The sequence below is a fragment of the Coccomyxa subellipsoidea genome, assembly GCF_000258705.1.
Source record: "Coccomyxa subellipsoidea C-169, whole genome shotgun sequence".
Taxonomy (NCBI): domain Eukaryota; kingdom Viridiplantae; phylum Chlorophyta; class Trebouxiophyceae; family Coccomyxaceae; genus Coccomyxa; species Coccomyxa subellipsoidea.
The window spans coordinates 1,070,636-1,090,005 of NW_005178029.1; the positions used below are offsets into that span (position 1 = coordinate 1,070,636).

The following is a 19,370-nucleotide window of genomic DNA, read 5'->3' on the forward strand; positions in this document are numbered from 1 at the left end:
CGGTGATTTCTTTCGTTCCAGCCATCACGGCGTGTTTTTTAGTTTCTTGCACGGCTCAACGGAGGAAGGCACCAAGACGAGGTGGAGCAATGCTTTCACATGTCAATTGCACGTGTGTCGATACGCTCTGCATGGTTTTGAGATATCGTCTCCGACGGCGCTTCTTGAGTGTATGGCAGGGTACAATCAAAGAAAGCGCTTCAGGCGGCTGTGATACAAGAGAAATGTGCTTTACTGTGGTGTGCATCTGATCTGCGAGGCGTGCATCAAGATGGCGCCAAAGGGTAAGCTGCAATGTCTTTTTACGGTTTAAGAGCGAGGGTTTCAGACGCAGTCTTCTGTCTTTGCACATCGCTGTGCTTGCCTCATGATGGTCCTCGTATCCTTCATCTTCTCAGCTTCATGGCTGTGATTGGGAAAACTGTTATTGAAAGCGTAGTTGCAATCAGAGTGCATTCACCATCTATTGAGAAAATGGCGTCTAACGGGGAAAGATGTGGGGAGAAGTACAGTGGGAAAAGCTGAGGAAGGGTCAGAATGCCGGTTGTACAGGCGCTGGTAGCCTGTATAGCAGCCATTGCGCAGATCCTGGGGTGCCAAGTCGCTGAGTTGGGATCTGTTGTGCTGCAGGGAAGTCAGATGCCAAGGGTAAGGCCGAGAAGGCGCTGAAGGCAGTGAAGAAGACTACCTTCAAGCAGCAGAGGAAGCCCAGATACAGTGTTGTCTTCCACAGGCCGAAGACCTTCAAGCACGACAGGAATCCCAAGTACCCCAGGAAGAGGTGAGGACTCTAGACAGCAGCAGCGGTACTCTATCGCAGCATTGGATGAGCTTGTATGAGATTCAGACAGGTTTAAGAATAGGTGGTTCGATTGCAAGGCCTGATAGTCGTGCCGTTGAACAGCCTCTCAAGTGCACGAGCTGGTTGTGCTATGTCAGCTTGTGTTCCTGAGATGGGAGTCCGCGTTGATCAGTAGGTTTCTCACTGGGGTTCTTCTATTGACATGTGGCAATTCCTGACAAAAAAGGTTGCTTGTTGCGCAGTGCTCCCCCGTCACAGAAGCTTGACGCCTTCCAGATCGTGAAGTTCCCGCTCACGACTGAGTCCGCAATGAAGAAGATTGAGGACAACAACACACTGGTGAGCTCTTCTTTCTTTCCCTGTTCCGCAAGGACTTGGCTGAGACTTTGCAATGCTAAGTTTTGGTTTGCTGAAATGTCCTTGCATGACAATAGTGTTGGCAACCTCTATTGTGGGCTCGAGAAGGATTCCCAGAGTGAGTGTTTGCTGCTGTGCTGTCTGCAGGTGTTCATTGTGGACGTGCGGTCGTCAAAGAGCCAGGTGAAGGACGCTGTCAACAAGCTGTACGACATCCACACCAAGAAGATCAACACTCTCATCCGACCAGACGGCTCCAAGAAGGCATACGTCAGGCTCACAGCAGACTACGATGCCCTTGATGTGGCCAACAGGATAGGCATCATCTAGATGGCTGCAGCTGCATCAGCGGTGCTGCATGTGATCCGGATGCAATGCTCTCTGTCAGTATTCTGGGATGGGCATGCTTGCACTCGTATCTCCGTACTTTGCCATGGCATCAAGTTGGAGGACAACAGTACGTCACGTGGTTGACAAACTGCGTTTTTGGCCCGAGACGTGTAAGCTACTCAAATTTATGGCAGCAAAGATGGGGTCTTGACTTCATTGCCTGTGAAGTTGGTGACCCTCTGCTGCAGTTCCATATAGACCTCAAATTGCATAACATGCTGGCGCATCCCGTAGGATCGTGCATAATGCCCTTATCATGATATTGATCACCCAGACAGCCTGGCAAAGGCCCTGTTCCGGGACCAGCAGGCTGCAGACATGTCTGCAGAGCAATGCTTTTCCACAGATTTACAAGCCTCTTGTGGATTTGCATTGACATCGGTCATGGGCTCATGGTGCATATTGCTTTGAAGCCTGAAGCAATTGCAATGCACTTCGATCACTATTTCTCAGCACAAATAAACGCACGCTCTTGGACCAGTTCCCCTCCCTGCTGTCAACTTCGTTCCACGACACAGCACACATGTACATTAAAATAGCACAATTCCTTGCACCAGGCCGCTCACATCAGGGAACATTGAGCAGGCAGCGGAGGGCTTCCTGGGTGTTACTCACAACCTGCTGGTTCTGCTGGGCCTCCTCTGGAGACAGAATGCTGGTGGCTGCCACTCGCCTGTGGTGCGCGAGAGTGCGCAGCAGATTGCTGAGTGTCTGGCTCTGGCTGACCCGCCTGGCCACATCTGGTGGGACGGCCGCTGTGCTGTCGCTCTGGGGGTAGGGAGAGGCTGTGATGCCGCTGCGGATGGTGGAAGGGGGGGTCGCTGAGGAGTTGAAGGTGGACGGGGGGGTCTTTGAGGGAGGGGACTCTCTGCTGGGCTGCTGACCCATCAGGGATGACAGCGCTGCTGCCAGGTCATCCTCTGTTGGCGCCTGCTGCATGCTGTATCCCTGCGCACCCACCCACAACACTCTACTGTCAGAAAAGCTTCTTTTGCAAATGAGCCAATCGCCAACGACACCATGATGTGGGTGTTTGCAGGAACAAATTGCACAAATGAATTAAGCCACTAGTCAAAGCACAGAGCACCAAATAGAGGAGGCGTCAGGCACCGCTGGGAGACTCACCGTGGCTTGGCAGCCGCCGTTTGGTCGCCTGTAGGGGTCGCGCACATCGTTCAGGAGGGCCATGGGGCAGGCGTCTGAGGCACTGAGGAAGGGCAGCGAGGGGACTGCGCCGCTGTCATACAGGCTGCGCAGCTTGTCTGCAAGCGTTGCTCTGCGCGCCACGAAACAATTGCTCATGCCTTTCCACAAAAGGCACACATAACAAGCACGCCGGCATGGCTACCATCCCACCCTGCCTTCTCTAAAGTCACATCATGCGTGCGATGATCAAAGATTGATAATGAGCGGCAGATACAAGTCTGGTATCACATGGCAGTTGCACCGAAGGTAGTCCTTGGACAGTATTTACCTGCCATCCAGTGGTTTTGGTGTGGCATCCAAGCTGGGGGACGGTGCATGGCTGAAGGTCTTTGGTGGTGTCTCCTCTTCCGGGTGGCTGTCTGCCTGGACTGCCACTTCCTTTTCCCTCAGCGCATCATCTTCTTGCCTGCTCCGGGCAGCGCTCTCTGCCATACCTCCCCTCGCCCCTTTCACATCCCTCCTGCAGCCATGCAAGTGTGATTTACCCCCATGAGCACGCAACCACGGCACAGAAAGTCCCTCCACCTAAAAATTCCACCTTCACCTCCCTAAGAATCTTATGGTGGAATACACTTCTCTTCTTAATTGAATGGAGCAGGGCAAGAATTAAGAACCGTATTCAATGGTAGTGAAGCCCACCTGTAAGGGTCTGAAGACGCTGCTCGCAGGGCAGCCAGGTAGTCACTGCTCTGCTCATTCCCATTCTCCGCCACAATCACGGTGTCCATGGGGTCCCCGCTGGCGCCCATTGTGTCCCCAGGGTTGATGATCATTGTGCCAGATGCATTTGTGTAGGCAGACGATGATGGACCGTTTGGCATGTCCTGCACAAAATTTTTGGCACAACTGCGATTACATTTCCAATGTACAAAGGTGCAGGACGCAAAGGTGGACGTAAAGGTGCACCCTGCCGGCGCTCCAATATTTTGCTAGCTGGCAGCTGTGTGATGCCTAGAACATCATACATGGCGTTGAAGATTTCACATGAATGCGAGGGGCGAGAGGGGTACCGCATCTGCTGTTCTAGCGCCGTTCCCATAGAGGCCGTCGAGAGGGGCACGTTTTGCACCAGACTTGGGCCACGGCCCGGCTGCGGATGAGGGGGAGGCTTGCTGGGTGCCTGCGTCATCGGCTCCCTTCCAGTCCGGGGTAGATGCGACAAATGTACCCGTTGCCAGCCCCGCGGGATCCCTCCATGAGAAGTGGCCCGTCACATTCCCAGGCTGCACACTGCAACCCAAGCACATTATTCAGTTCCCTCTCATCAAGCAAGGTAATCTATGGTAGTCAACGCGGCTACTAATCAAGATCCTTGCCATGCAGACAACAGCGGCAGCTTCCACCACAATGCAAGGGTGGTCTCTCACATGGACTAAGGGTTCAACAGCATCAGGGCTGTGTGTGCACCTGACGCCTGGTGGTAGTTTTGGCGGCCCTTCAAGCTCTGCGAGGAGGGCAGCAGCATTCCCGCGCGAGCGCTCTATGAGCGGCTGCAGGGCCTGGGTCCTTGCGCTGCCGTGCGGCCCGCGCACAAACTCATGCTGCTGCAGCTCCTTGGCTGCCGGCCTCACCGCAGGATCCTGCACCAACACAAGTAATCTAAGTTCATCGTCTTTCCGCCCATGACGATTTACACCTTGCACATCACACATTTGCACATTGTCACTGCAGGCAGTAAGGCGTACTTGAATGTCTTGAAAAGCGTAATGTGAGCAGTCAATCTTTGGGAGCCGGCAGATGCCAGTCAGGTTACCTGACTCAGGTACAAGTAGCAGTGACAAACAGTTTGTCGCTGTTTGTGCCAGTGACAAACAGGGAAGCTCATCAGCGCACAGACCTTGCGCAGCGTGGAGGCGACAAAGGACTGGAAGGCGGGGGACCAGGCGTGCTTGTCGGCCAGCTGCGGGGGCGGCTCGCGCGAGATCATGAAGATGACTCGCATGGGGTGCACGGCCCAGCGGGGGGGCGTTGCCTCCGCCATCTCTATCGCGCTGATGCCCAACGCCCACACGTCCACCTGCACCATGATGAAATGCACTGCATCTGCTTCGAAAATGAAAGTCAGATTGAAGGCTCTGACTTCTCCTTAGATCAGCAGGCCGCTCTTGCAACGCAGAGCAGAGTTGGATCTTCCTCTACCCGCCCTCATGTTTTGAGGTTGCTTGTGGCACTCGATTTCTTGGCAGAAGCGACATAAGGACCTATGATGTCATGAGGTTTGTCTGAGCCAGGCTTGTCTTTGCATCCCTGCTTTTCCCGCCAGGTGCTTTCATGTTTAGCAGGTCAAGCAATCACCTCAGAGCTAGATAGGGGAAGGAGTTTCCTGCACCTTGCTGTCGTAGCGGGACTCCTGGATGACCTCTGGTGCCATCCAGTGGGGCGTGCCAATGAAGGTGTTGCGCTTGGACATGGTGTGCGTCAGCTGCGCTGCCACCCCAAAGTCCGCCAGCTTCACCTCTCCAGCCTCCGTCAGCAGAATGTTGCCGCACTTTATGTCCCTGTGCACCTACAGAAACATTGCAGTTACTTTCAGGGTTTGCTCATGTCAATTGTTGATCGAAATTTCTAGGAGTTATGTATGCCGAGTGTGGATCAATAGATCCAGAGTTCTGTTCCCTAAAATAGATATTTTGGACGAGAGAGCATGCCAACAAGGAGAACCTCTTTCACAATTCAGTCGTCTAGAGTTAGGGGGACTGCATTTTGGCACAAGTACATACAAAGAGTGCACCTTGCCGATGGCGTGAAGGTAGTTGAGGCCGGCCAGGGTCTCTGCACAAATGTAGGAAATGATCTCCTCGGCCAGGGGACCCTCGGCTGCCTGCACCAGGTCTGACACGCTGCCACCGCCACAGAACTCCATGGCTATCCACAGCGCCCCTTTCGTTTTCCAGCTCCCCTGCCATAGCAGTGAAGGTGCCTCAATGGATTGCACCATTGAATGGCAAAGCCTCTGCTCAAAGTATGGTATTGGAGAGCTCAAGGAGGTGCACAGCTATGCATGCATTGCTTCATAAACGGCATGCATGCTCACCAGGTAGTGCACCACATTTGGGTGGTTGCACTCCTTGAGCATGTCAATCTCCTTCTGGATCTCTCCAATCTCATCGTGCTCTCCCACTGGTATGACTTTGATGGCCACGGTCTCATCTGAGTCCTTCACCCTTGCCTGGTACACGGACCCATATGATCCTTGGCCTGTGTACCACATCAAATGAGGCACATGCAACAGGAAAGTGTATGAAGACGTGTTGGAAGAAACTAAAAGCTAGCATCAGGTATTGGGATTTAAGGAATCTCACCAAGTTGTAGCAGAAGCTCAAACTTCTCTGCTGGGTCCTCTTGGTCTGCAGGCACATCACCGGTCAATACCTATGTTTTGTCATATGGTAGCAGGGAGCAATCACATACAAAACCTTGTCCGGTCTGTACCTATCAGGGGCCATGAGGGTAGGCTGGAGTGTGATGGTTCAGTAGAAGCTGCGTCTTGGACAACCGAGCTCGCTCCTGATACGCCTGGACTGGCGCTTATCTCTGACATAACGATGGAGAGTGGCTTGTAAGATGCTAATGCCTAGCCTATTCGTTGGTCCAACTGGCTCACACTGCACATGCACGGAACAATTGTAAGGAGCTTCTCTCCGGAGGTGGTGTCGCTGCCTAGAAATGTTTACAAATTTTGGCATGGCTATCTTGTTCCTACGAGGCACACCTTTGAAGAATTGTGCATGCGGCCTATGGATCCTTACGTTACACGTAAGGGTCAAGGGTCGAGATTGGGAGGGAGGGTAAAACCCTTGCTGGCAGTACACTAGTGCCTGGCACCAGCACTCTCACAATTTGAGACGATCGAGTTGAGAGTTGGGAAAGTCTGTCCACAAGTTTCCGTGCCATTGATCAGCTTACCATCTTGTTGTTCACTTTAATTGCCCCATCTGGAGTGCAATCCCGAGTGTAAGCTACACAGATGCTTAGCTGCAAACGTGGCGTTCCGTGGTGTACAGCTCAGTGTGTTAGGACCGAAATTCAGGCTGTCTGTATATAATTTGCAGGCTCAAGAAAGAGCCATGTAAAGTGTAACCAAGAAAAAATAGCAACATCAAGAAATGCCGTGCAGGTATGAAGCAATTATTTTATGATGCTTTATTCATTCAAGCAATGCCCTTGGTCAGCGGGAGTCTTCCTACAATTTGCTGCCTAGCGCAATCTGCTACTCTGCTGATGTCAACAGTGGCACAACGTCAATCCTTGCAATCCATGGCAGTGCACTTCAAATAGTCACTCTGAGCATGCCTAAACTTCATAGTCCAGCAAAATTTGTGAGGGTCGCATGCGCGAAGAGCAGTGCTGAAAAGAGAGTCCAAGAAATCCTGCACAGACTCCAGTTCCCACAATCCGTGAGATGCTGGCCTGGATGTCAGCAGAGTAGCTGCACTGGAACAACGGCGGTGCAGCTACACTTAATGCAACAATGATACGGCGGTAATGGCTCTAGCATGACTACTGCAGCTCCAGCATCCAGGTGTCTTTGAGCAGCTTGTCCCCTGAGGTGCGACCGCCATGCACTACGAGAGCGCTCCGCCCGCTGGGAAGCCGCAGCAGCGCGCTCGCGTGGCCGCCCCTGCCGCTTGGCCGCGCCACCCCCTGCGCAGCAGGATACACTCTCCTCACCCCTCTGGCGCATTCTCTGCATGTTCATGAACATTGCTGTTCTGTAGATTGCAGTGACAACAGGGAGCTGCTCTGGGTGTTGCAGGAATTACAAGTAGCTCTGCTCAACAACGTCCTACAGCAAGGGGGAGGACTGGCTGTCTGTGAAACTTGTGCTTGGCAGGCATTGCACGGCTATGGAAACCCCACGCCCTGCCTGTTGAAACAAGCGGTGACCGGCCTGCCAAAAAGCTCTCCTGGACTGTGGTATCTCCTTGCACCAAAACCGTACTGCAGCGCTGCAAGAAACATGGCAAAAGGCAAAGTACTGCGAAAGTGGGTGGGGTGAGCGGGCAAAGGTGGATGACCTGGATCTTGGGGGTGGACCAGCGCCAGGTGGCGGTGTCCAGGACGGAGACGCTGCTGTAGAACAGGTCCTTGTCGGCGTCGCCGCCCCCGAACAGCGCCAGGTGGCGCCCGTCTGGCAGCGCCACAGCCGTGTGGCCGGAACGCGGCTGCGGCGCGTCGCCCTCCACCTCGCTCGTGTGCTCCGTCCACTTCCAGCTGCCCACCTGCACCGAGTACACCTGCGCAGCCGCACCAGCCTTTTGATTGACCCATTGCGGCCAGGAATTGTGCCGATCTGCACATGGCCTACGGCACTCTGCGGGTGTGTGTTTTGCTGCTGGATCAAGGATTGCTAGAAGACAGCCTCCTGTGCAGTATGCAGCACGCTAGTCATGCAAGGGGGCCCCAGCTCTACCCACTTCCCCTCACGGTCTGCAAAGTGCCAGGTGCTCCCTAATTTCTTCCGTCTCTGTAAAATGGAAAAGAATGTGTAAAAGGATTCAAATGTAAAATGTAAAATGTCAACTCCAAAGGTGAGCCCAGGAAAAGGATCATACGCACTGACCTCCTTGCAGGACCACACGCGAGCGCCCAGGCCGCCAATGATGATGATGCGCTGGCCCACCAGGGTCGCGCTGCACACACCATAGAAGACATCAGGGTGGAATATCCCGGCAGGCCAAAGACGCCAAGCCAAATGTTTAGTGCTTGCTCATGCCTTCTGCCTTGGAGTCTGCCGCTGTGTGCGCAGGACAGGGGTGGTGCACCTGTGGTAGGCGCGCGGCTTGGGGGGCGCCCCCTTCATGATGCCGGCCAGGCTGAACCAGGAGATGCGCTTGGCGTCCACCACAAACGCATCGTTGCGGTACCTGCCCTCAACGTCCAACCCACCTGCCCACAACAAATTCAAATCTAAGCCACACTGCCCATCCTGCGGGTTTGATAGCTAATAGACTAGCTATGGAATGGTGACCCCTGTCCTGCTGCTTGTGATAGCACTCATCTGACGAAGGGATCGGCAAGGCTAGGCATCCACAGGCCCCTCAACACTGATCACATATCTCACCCATTGCCCACATCATTGTGTGGGAAGTACTTTTCTGTCCTCTGGACCCCAAGGCCTCAGATGATATCTCAGTTGGGCACGCTATGACATGCCTTCGAAAGCAGGAATGCTCAAAGACAGTCCCTTGTTACTAGAATAGCTAACAGCTGATGTACAAAGGGGGCCAAAATTTCATTCTTGTCCAGCTCCTCATCTGGGAAAGGGGCCAGCAGAGCCCGGCATGTTTATCGGCATGTTTATCGCGGCAGTTAAGGGCAGGGCAGGGGACTGCAAATCAACAAAATCTTAGGGTCCCCTGATAAGGAGGGCTGCAGGGGTGGCGCACCGAACACAAAGCCACGCCCGTCCGGCAGGGCAGTCATGGTGGCGCCCGCTCTCGCCGGTATTGCCTCACCCCCGGACGTCCCTGCGCCGCGCACCCTCTGAAATAATGCCAAAGATCTGATCACCGCCGTGAGGCACTGTCAGAGACTCCAGCAAAACAAGAGGAATGCCAGTGTCAGCCCGCATGTCTGCCAATATGCAGCGCCCACAGTTCCCTTGGCTTCAAGCAGACTGGCCCGAGAATAATGCCGCCACTGTGTTGTGTTGCATGCAACTACATGAATCTGAGTGAACGCCCATAGACCAAGCCAGGACTGTCCCCAAGCATCCACGCTTTGAATGTCAAGTTATACAGTGCCCCGATTTAAGGTCATCGGAGGCCAAAAGGGTCCAGAGGAGTGCAAGTGGCGCGCACCGTCCATGGGCAGGGTGACCCAGAAGTGCGCGGCGGCGTCCAGAGTGCACACGTCCGCGATGGGCTCGCACTCATCCTCGTCTTCCTCCTGTCCTGCACCCTGAGGCTCTGCTGTGCTGCGCTCGCCCCCGTACACCAGCAGCTGCCTCCCCTGCAAATAACCATACAGTCCAGTCAGCGTCCAGTCACTGAATGGCAATTGAACCCATGCAGGCCTGAGCATGCCAGACCTCTGTCGCATCAAAGCTTCCACAAAGCAATGCGCAGACAGCCTGGAAGAGGAAAATATACGTTTGCAGAAGGAGGTTTTCACTGTAGGCAAGCACGAGGTTGCATCAACATTTGCAAGAGAAGTATAAGAGCGCACTTCGGTGTACTCCAGCACGGCAGCTGCGTGCCAGGCCTTGGCGGCTCCCGGGAAGCCGCCAAAGCCGGAGTTGGCGGTCTGCTCCCATGCCAGCCGCTCGGCGTCAAACAGCCACGCGTCCCCCAGCGGGCCCTCCTCGCTCGCTCCCCCATACAAGCAGCCCTGCGCATCAGCACTGCCTAAAGTCACGTGATGAAGAGCACTGTATCATCAGCTTGTGCCGCTCTAAGATCAAGTGCATCTCATGTGTGTCGCTGATGGATGGGTGGATGTGTGGGAGTCCTGTGGCGATGCAGAGCAAGAGTACCTTGGTCTCTGAGAGGGCTGTGAAGGAGGAGCCCCAGCGCGCTGCAGGCGCTGTCTCCTCTGTGCCAGCCGCCTTCACTGCCTCTAGAGGCTTCCAGCGGAATGCAAACTCTATGCAAAACCAGCAAATATTGGAAATTAAAACCCAACAAGGATCCATTAATTCACTGACAGCTTTAGGACCGTTGCAAAATTCTTGGCTCATTCTGGGGGGGTTCTTGAAGGTTAATCTGCTGACTTGATTACCTTTGGTGGGTGACTCGGCCTGCAGAAGGCCTCTGTGGCGCTTGGCCAGCTTTGACCTGGAGCAACGGCAACCTCACATGTCAGCAAGAAGGAATTGCAGCACGAACAGATTATGCATTTGGCAATTACAGATCAAGATATCAATTGACAACCTGATAGAAGACTCACCCGCTCTTGTCTCCGTCAGAAGTCCTCTTGCCAGTGGACAATTTTCCACTGGAGTGCGGTGCAGGCAGCGGCGTCACGCACTCATTCTCTTTCCCGGCATTCGGGCTCGCTGTTGGACCCTCCTCCCTTTTAAGGCTGACTGAGGGGTTCTCTGCAGCCTCGGCGTTATGGCCTGCTTCCTTCAGCACTGCCTTGGCTTCAGCATCTGCGCATGCCTCCTCGGCTGCTGCACTGGCTGCGGCAGCTTCCGGTGCCTGCTCCTCTAATGGGGGGAGAGGAGCAAGCGCCCTGTCAACCTCGTCTGGCGGATTCAGGTCTGCTGCAGGTTGCTGCGGTGACTCAGCGCTTGGCATGGGTTCCTGGGTTTGTCTAGGGGAGGAATTGAACCAGAAAGCACGCGCGCTGGTGCCTGCGCCGCCGCCCAGTGCCTGATCTCCAGGCGGGAGCTCGAGGCTGTCAAATACTAGGCTCGGCAGGGCTGGAGTGATATGCGCGGACACTGGCTGTATTGAAATAGTTTGGGCATTCTGGTGTTGTGCTGCACATGCACACAGGGAGTTTCTCAGTTGTCATCATGGAGCCAAGTTCACTCCTCAACAACAAGTCCACAGGGAAGAGAGAGGTGATGGAATGCGAATGCATCAAGGCATATGCAAGGTCACGGAAGGGCATGCCACGATCTTTAGATTAGGTTGATGCACACCATGTCTGAGAATAAGCTTCCCCGTGAAACCTGTGGACAGGTCGAATTCCAAGCATCCATCGGTATGACTGAAGGTGACATCGGGTGGAATTGTTATTTCTACGCCTTGGAAGATGACGATGTTGGCCATCCCTAGCACACTTTCACAAAATGCCCACGTTCACTCTTTCTGTTCAAATGAAAAGGTGTATGACCCAACTCGCCCCTGATGTTTAAACTAAGCCAGCAAATCTCTTCTTCAGCACCAGACTGAGATGGGCACGAGTGCTTCAGGGACTTTCGTAAATACATCGTATTTACTTCGTAAAGCTTTCATTGAGCAATTCATATTTTTCCACGTGAGCATGATGAGTCATTCCTTTCTCTTTGGCATGGTTGGAGCAATGAGCCTGCACATCCTCCAATCCGCACTTGACACAATCATTTCTAGTATGTGAACACGAGGCAGTAAGCAAAACGCTGGCTGTCAGGGACCGTTGTCCCCAAAGCCACTCCTGAAGTGGGTCACATGCCTTGTTCTGTAAGCCAAGCAACCCGACAGCAGTCACACTTATTCTTGTGCAAGAGGTTTTAAGATGATTCGAATGCATGGCTGAGCTGCAGTGCTGGCTTCGAGGAGACGTGATTTTGACGTGATCTAGAGAGATGGTCTGAGCATTGAAACACTTCCCGTGAAGATGAGCGATCTCAAGCCCTACGACTGTAGCATGATTTGACGTATCATAGGGAAATTAATCTTGCACCGCACTTTTATGTGAAGAAGTAACATGTCTTCATCAAGTTTTGAAATCTGGTTGCCTGTCAGATGCCGCATCTGGTCAAGGGGGCCTTTGCAGGCTATTTGGTTCATCAGTAAATGCACAGCCTGACGACCCCCAGGAATTCGAACTTAATATATTACAGTGTAATAATTACACCCAATGCAAATTGTGCAAAGTTAGCTTATTGCAGCGTTCCCAAAGGACTCGCACAGCCTTTGTGACATGTTCAATCATGTCAGAGCTCGCCAAATATGGCCTAATGTTCTTCTGAGGGTGCAAATGTGCTGCCAATAAAGCCCTCTCTGATTGCCAATCTCCACGTCAATCTTTCTGGCAGCAATTGATCTCAAACACATTGAGCAAAACACATGAATTTCCGCAATGGCAGCCTGCAATCTGCAGTGGCGTTCTAATTGCCTCCTAAGAAACATACAAACACAAAAAAGAGCATAGAATGCTGCCCACCGTCTCTTCAAACAAGCAATTGCCTGCGGCGCTGGCTTCAAAGAGCTGAGCGCTTACCCTTTGCAGCCTTCCCCTTGGGTGTATACTCGGGCGTGGTGCCGGCGCGAATGGCGGCCATGAAGGCCTCCCACTTTTTCTTGTAGGGCGGCAGCGGCTGGGAATCGTCGTCGTAGCCGGATTTCTGGCAGTCCCAGGAGCATCGCGCGCATTTGGCGTCCCAGTCCTCTCCCAGCCACCAGGGGCAGCCGCACCTCAGGCACGGCATCTTCGGCCTGCGCCGCAATAGTTTCTTCTTCAAACTTGAAATTCAGTGATTGAAATGGTCAAATTTGAGAAGAAGAGAAAACCCTACAGGCTGAGAAATCCAGCATCACTGAAGCCCAGAAGCAATTGATCACCAGCACAGTCGGCACACAAGGATGACACATGTGCAGCTAGAGCACTGCGAGCCATCCCTGGACCGACGTGCTGAAGTGCCAAGATACCCATTTTATTTGACAGGCTGTGCATGGGGATAACTTCGACATTGACATGCATTGACTGGTCCCGCGCAAGCGCGCACCAGAAGTAGCCGGTGTTGCCGCCAGGCATAATGCGCGTGGCACCCGCGCGGGCCTCCTTCCCAGCCGGGGGGTCATAGACGCCGCTGCCAATCACACCGGCCTCTGCCTTCCCACTGGCGCTTCCCCCTGGACCCCCATTCGCAGAACCCCCATTGGCCGCACCCTCTGCATGGCCATTGGACGCCCCTGCCGGTTGCTGCCTGCCTTTGGCGGGGTTGCTGCTTGCGTCGGCTCCTGATGGGGACGAGCTGTGCTGGGCGAGTGCGGCGCTGAGGGCGTCTGCGCTGCAGTCGGTGGTGCTGTGCAGGACCTTCATGCTGCGGAAGAGCTGGCAGCAGGGGAAGCGTGTCACGCCCATGGCCGAGCCCAGCGCCGCATTTGCCTTGGACATATCTGCTGGGGCATGGAAGAATGCTGCATCTGCGATAGCACACATGCAGAATCATGTTCCCGCCTGATGCCTGATTGCTGCCGCCTTTAATTGTGGCCTGAAAAGTTGAGCTGAGCTGTTGTCTGCTGAGAGGACAAACTAGATAGGCAGACTATTGCTCATGTTCACCAAGTATAGAAGCCCATCTTGGGTCTTGATGCTAGTCTCTTAAGGCAATCAGAAGGCTGCACAGGCTTTGGTCAAGTTGAAACATTATACGGAATAAATGACGAAAGGCGCTGACCTGAATAGCCGCCAGCGACACGTTTCAGGTTCCTGACAGCTTCGTTGCAGGCGCGCTCGTCCGCAGTGGATGTCCACAGCAGCACCATGAGCTGCTGTGCTGTGGAGGCCTCCTGCAGGCGCTGCTTGAGGTCAGCTGCTCCCCTCTTCACCAGCCCCAGCTGGCCTACAGCTGCGCCCTGCTTCCCGGCAGCTGCCACCTTTGGCGCGCCGTTTGTCGCCGCAGCAGTAGCGCCTCCTCCTGCTTGCTCTGCTGCCTGTAATAGAATCCTACTTGTCAGAACAAGTCAACAGCCGTTCCTGCCTTGACATCAGACAGCTGCAGACGTGAAATGCCCATCCCGTCTCAAGACCTTCTTAATCCTTCAAATTTGGATCTCAATTGGGACCAAGGAAGCACAAATGGTTGCAGAGCGGCGCTGACCTTGCGCTGGGTGCGGGCGGATGAGATGGGCGCATTGAGGGGGGTGTCCTTGAGAGCAGCGGCCAGCTGCTTGAGCGCAGTAGAGGGCCCGGTGAAGAGCTGCAGGGGCTGCATGGAGGGCGCCAGGTGGATGCTGAAGGCAGGGAACTTGGCTTCTTGCCGCAGGATGGGCTTGGCGCCCCGCCGCTGGCTCGTGGGCTTGGTCAAAGTCTTCTCCATGGCGAGCGCGCGGTTGGCCGCTGACGCCTCCACGTCCAGCAGCATGAACGGCACGTCCGGCCGCTCTGCTGCCATCCTGAACCCCACACAAAATGTAAATTCAGCATCAGCCATGTGCCGCATGAAATAGCTAAATTGCTGCGTGCATGGCATAGCGCCAGCTTGCCTTTAGCATGCACTTCTGATATCTGTGTTGCGCACAGCACGCAACATGCAGTTGATGCCTAAGACTTCGGCGCAAAGAAGTGCAGCATGTCCGTAATAATCTTGCATCGGGAATGTCGCATGCATATAAGGATCAGCATGTCAACATCATATAATGGGTGTTCAACAAGGAATGCGGTAGCAGCAGAGGACAGAAGGACATACCTTTCCAGGGCGGGGACAGACGTGCGGCAGGTAACGCACCAGTCGGCATGCCAGGCCAGCACGGCGACGCCAGCGCTTGGCTGCAACGCATCCAGCACAGGCTGCACCTGCGCGCCGCCGCGCTGCACCATCAGCAGCGACCCGGGCCGCCAATCCGACTCGCCCCCCTCCCCGGGGTCAACCCCCTTGGCCGCCCTCTTCTGCCCCTTCTGCCCTAAATGCTCCTCTGGTGCACGCTCCCCTTCTGCTGACGTGGACGGCTCGGCAGCGTCTTCCTCTTCTTCGTCGCCGCTCAGTGTGCTGGCTGAGTCAGCAAGGCTGGCGTCGTCGGCTTCCTCGTCACCGCCGTCCAGAATCTGCTCCAGAGAGGGCCACTCCGCGAAGGGGTCTGCGAGGGGAAGCTGCTGCGCATGCTGGTGCGTCTCGGCGTCCGTCAGCAGGCATGTGTTGAGGGTAGCGCACAGCTCCTCCCGCTGCATGTCGATGCCGATGAACACCAGCTCTTGCCGCCTGTCCCCCACTCCCTCCTCAAAGTCCTGCTCGCAATAACCGCCATTTCAGAACAATTGTCATTGCATCACCTTACTCAATGTGTGAGATCTCTTCCTGCTGGACCACCTTTAGTGCAGTGCATCCAGTGTGCTGTGAGCAATGCAGACTTTACTTAGCATCACCTGGCATAAATTGCCGCAGCCTCTTGCATGAAAAGCCGTGCCAAGGGTTAAAGCATGTAGTGCGGGTCATGCACTCTAAAATACACAGCATGAATCTGGGGAGGAAATTACCTTCATGATGTCTGCGCGAGCCTGTTCTTCCTGGGGCCACGCCTCGTCTGGCAGGGCTGCGTACCAGGGGCCTCCCACTCCCAGCCGCAGAATGCCGCCCGCCTGACTCCACTCGCCACACAGATCCTCCCGCCCCGCTATCCAAATAAACCCCTGCCCACCAAGAAAAACACTCTAAACCTCAAGGGATTGATTCTGCAAGGGATTGATCACATCTTCCCTGCACACCGCCACGTTTGACAAGGGAGGGCAAGGGAAGGGCTTCTCTGTGTCACAGGGAAGCAATAAGGGTGCTTGCTGATGCCCACCTTGGAGCGCAGGACCTGCCCAAAGGAAGAGAAGAATAGCGCTTCCCGCTGTGCCGCCTTCTCTGGGCTGTCACTGGTGCCAGTCTGAGAGACCACTGGCCTGGGGGCGTGATGGTGATGATGGTGGTGGTCATGATTGTGGTCATGGCTGCAACCCTCTCCATGACTGTATTCATGGTCACATTCACCTGCAAAGGGGGGGCCAACAGTCTTTCAGCGGGCATTTTGGCGGGACATTCTCCTCTGATATGGTTATTATTGAAGTTACCCCGCTGTTTCTGCAACAGGCAAGGTGCGTCTGCAGACAAGCTGCATGTAAACTCTGCCACAACCCCACCTCCTTGATAAATTTGCCAGATCCATGCAAGGTATGGTACATACTGAAAGAAGTGAAGCAGGAGTCACCCAGAGAGATAAAGAGCGTACCATCCTCAGAAGCGAGGGCATCCGACCAGTCCGGCTCCTGCAGGAGCAGGTGGGATGCAATGAAGGCGTGCAGCCTCTCCGGGTGGAACGGCCGTCGCGCGCGATACACAAAGCTGCCAATTCCATACTCCTCTGTCTCCGGCTTCATGTTCTCACCCTCCTGAAGCGTCTGCATGCACACCCAGCAAGCTCATGGGCAACAAGCAGCACAGTCCCCAGAAACCAAGGCAGTCGGCTGATTGTCCAAACTGAGATAATTCCCCTGCCAGGCGTACAAACACACAAGAGTGAGTGGCTGGAGACCGCAACGCTAGAGACAGCGTGTAGCAAAGAGTGAGCACCTTGAGCCAGCCGGCAGCACGCGCCGCCTTCTCAAGACTGAAGAGTCCAGTGCCCATCACAGCCTTGGGATCCACCCTCGACTCCCTTGTGACAACGACCTCCGCCTCGGTGTTCAGGCAACTGAGCAGCGCTGTCAAGCGCTTCACGTCTGCCTCTGGCACCAGGTCAGCCTGCAAGCCACCCGGGACCTCGTCAGTCATCCATGCATGCGCACTTCCCTTGGGTTTAAGAATTACTCCCAGACTCCAAGCTGTCTGGATAAGAGCAAGTCCTCGTGCACGCAAGCTTGACGCCTGCCAGAAGAAGGCCACATATGCACGGGCATGCCTCCAATGACCATGGAGAGAAGAAGCAGATCACACGCCTTCCAGATCACTAGGCAGTTGATTAGCCGGCTGGGGCCCGTTTGATGGACGGGTACACTTGAGCGCGCCTTGTTGAGCAGGATGACATCAGCAAACTCGATCTGGTCCAGCATGAGGTCTGCGACGTTGCGGTCGTCCTCGTCATCCACCCCGGGGTCGCGCTGCTTGAGCGTTTCGAGGGACAGGAAATTGGTCATCAGCCGCGCTGCGTCCACGACGGTCACGCAGGTGTCCAGGCGCGCAATGTCCTTCAGCTCTGCCAGGCTGCCGTCCTCCACCTCCAGCGTGAACGTCTCCGCCACCTGCCGCACATTTGAATTTTTAGATTTGAAAAGCTGCCCCGCATCTCACGTGTTTCTTTCACAGCAGCAGCGCGTCTCAATTGTTTAAGATCAACAGCTGCCTGGCGCTTCACTTCTTCCGATTGCAGCCTGCAACCTGTGTGCGAGGACGCGAGGCAAGAGATGCCCTGAGGTCTTCCATAGGTGCCTGCAGCTGCCCTGGAGCGTTGCCCTCAATGCTTACAATCTGGAGGAAAGCGAATGCGTGGTTTGAGTTTGGAAATTGGAAATTTACATTGCAAGTGGGTGTGGATCGCACCTGCATGGGCTCGCTGACGCCAGTGGACTCGATGAGTAAGTAGTCAAAGGCGCCGCCGCGCGCCAGCCGCGTGACTTCCCGTAGGAGGTCCCCCCGCATTGTGCAGCATATGCACCCGTTGCTCAGCTCCACCAACTCCTCGTTCGCCTGCGCGCATGGCAAATTTTGCATTGGGCAATCCTGGACAAGGACCTCCAGCACTGGTGGACCTGAATTCAGCACTCTTGAAGTTGCGATCACCCTGCAGCTCGCGGCGAGGCCAACCCTGATTTAATCCCCACAATGACTCCCCTAAAGCTAAGAGGACCCTGAAACCTCCCTTCAAAAATCCTGCTCTGACACAGCATTGGGGAGGGCATGCAAGTTGACAAGATATATCCCCTTGCGCTGCCCATCAGATGCAGCGCTCCCCGTCCAGAAGCCCTCTCCCTATGAGGGCTATCAGTGACATACTCTGCGATGAAAAGCACACACCTGCACAAGCTGTCCGTTCTTCACGAGGGCAGCATCAATATTGAGCTCGGCCATGTCATTGACGATGACTGCGCATCGCATGCTCCCAGCATTGTTTGTCAGCAGGTGCCTCAGCAGCGTGGTCTTGCCCGCTCCCAGGAAGCCGCTGAGCAACGTCACCGGCAGCTTCTTGTGCTCCGGGACAACTCCGGCTTGCGCAGCCTCTGCATCACATTCACATTTAGTATTTAATTCTCAACAGAATTCTCAGATTCAAATCATGTCATGTGTGCAATTACATGCAGATGCTCCCAGAAGTGGAGAATGTGCGTGTATCTCTTGGGCGCACCATTGTTATGGGCAGACTGTTGGGGTTCTTCTGCTGGTTGAGGAGCATAGCTGGGGTGATGGCTGTCGCTTGTGCTGGGGGACTGCAGTGGCACGCTGCTCAACAAGGAGGAAAGGCTTAAATCCACCAGGCCCACAGCTGCGGCTCTGGCAGCTTGCTGCAACAGCGCAGCTAATGTCTCCCTCCACTGTCCTGACGCCTGCGCAGCAACGCCATCTTTGAGCTTATATACTTCATCTTGTTGGGTTCTCGTGCATTCAGGCGAGTCTGCCTTTTGCAAATAGAAAAGATGGAGGGATGTGACTGAGGCGCACCGCTTTCAAGCATTCAGAGACGGGCAGCCAAGCGCCCAGAGCGCCGATGGCAAATTTGTCATCGGGGTTGGTCAGCACAGCGGCAAAGATGGCTGTGATCAGCACGCATTCGGCCCCTTGCTGGTACAGCTCGACAGGGGGCAGGGGCAGCAGCCGGAAGCTGTGTGGCAAAATTTCCACCCCCTTCTCAAGCGCCCTGGAAGGGGCAGACATGCAGTATTAATGACTAGTAAGTACGAAAGCAATTTTCTGCGCCACTTCACAATCCAGATGCCAATGAAGCCAACAGAACTCAGCGCCATTACCATCAGACCGGCCCGGCATAGCCACCCATACCTGCAGGCAGCGGAATGGTCTGTTTCAACATAAAGGGCGTGCTCTGAGGCAACCAGGCCCCGATCCTTAGACACAAAGGCTTCCAAGACGATCTCCTGCTCTCGCAGCAGAAGCACTCCATATCTTCGCTCCGGAGCCGACAGGTCTGTGGCTGGGCTAGGAAGCAACCTCTGGGTAACCTGCACAGCTGGGAGTATTAGTCGTTCGACCTGCAAAACATCGCAATTTGGAATGCTCGCTGAATCAAATTGTGTGGTAGCATACCTCTTC

General features: G+C 54.7%; 5 protein-coding genes across 5 annotated transcripts; 1 reads left to right on the forward strand and 4 right to left on the reverse strand.

Annotated features, from left to right (window-relative positions):
- The first annotated feature begins 240 nt into the window (after positions 1-240).
- Positions 241-1,684, forward strand: COCSUDRAFT_30477 (ribosomal protein L23a component of cytosolic 80S ribosome and 60S large subunit). The gene is made up of 4 exons (XM_005645327.1): positions 241-284; positions 631-781; positions 1,045-1,141; positions 1,307-1,684. Exons 1-4 carry the CDS (start codon positions 272-274, stop codon positions 1,487-1,489), a joined length of 444 nt encoding a protein of 147 aa, XP_005645384.1. The 5' UTR covers positions 241-271; the 3' UTR covers positions 1,490-1,684.
- A 432-nt stretch (positions 1,685-2,116) lies between these two features.
- COCSUDRAFT_83534 (hypothetical protein) lies at positions 2,117-3,528 on the reverse strand (the record flags this gene model as incomplete). The annotated part of the gene is made up of 4 exons (XM_005645462.1): positions 2,117-2,345; positions 2,415-2,497; positions 2,675-2,825; positions 3,395-3,528. 4 exons carry the CDS (start codon positions 3,526-3,528, stop codon positions 2,117-2,119), a joined length of 597 nt encoding a protein of 198 aa, XP_005645519.1.
- A 477-nt stretch (positions 3,529-4,005) lies between these two features.
- Positions 4,006-5,966, reverse strand: COCSUDRAFT_18165 (Pkinase-domain-containing protein; the record flags this gene model as incomplete). Its single annotated transcript, XM_005645328.1, has 5 exons — positions 4,006-4,335; positions 4,593-4,772; positions 5,085-5,261; positions 5,487-5,654; positions 5,790-5,966. The coding sequence occupies 5 exons, from the start codon at positions 5,964-5,966 to the stop codon at positions 4,006-4,008; spliced, it is 1,032 nt and encodes a 343-aa protein (XP_005645385.1).
- A 1,289-nt stretch (positions 5,967-7,255) lies between these two features.
- Positions 7,256-8,835, reverse strand: COCSUDRAFT_83535 (hypothetical protein; the record flags this gene model as incomplete). Its single annotated transcript, XM_005645463.1, has 5 exons — positions 7,256-7,399; positions 7,774-7,992; positions 8,319-8,388; positions 8,521-8,644; positions 8,820-8,835. 5 exons carry the CDS (start codon positions 8,833-8,835, stop codon positions 7,256-7,258), a joined length of 573 nt encoding a protein of 190 aa, XP_005645520.1.
- Positions 8,836-15,244: 6,409 nt separating this feature from the next.
- On the reverse strand, positions 15,245-18,287 carry COCSUDRAFT_4384 (cobW-domain-containing protein; the record flags this gene model as incomplete). The annotated part of the gene is made up of 7 exons (XM_005645329.1): positions 15,245-15,358; positions 15,608-15,779; positions 16,368-16,510; positions 16,683-16,835; positions 17,099-17,341; positions 17,649-17,795; positions 18,123-18,287. Coding segments are annotated over 7 exons (1,137 nt in total), but the record flags the coding sequence as incomplete, so codon positions are not given.
- Positions 18,288-19,370: the final 1,083 nt, after the last annotated feature.

Coding starts and splice junctions, on each gene's coding strand:
- COCSUDRAFT_30477 (XM_005645327.1), top strand. Junction 782..1,044: donor CCCAAGTACCCCAGGAAGAG/GTGAGGACTCTA, acceptor CTTGTTGCGCAG/TGCTCCCCCGTCACAGAAGC. Junction 1,142..1,306: donor TTGAGGACAACAACACACTG/GTGAGCTCTTCT, acceptor TGCTGTCTGCAG/GTGTTCATTGTGGACGTGCG.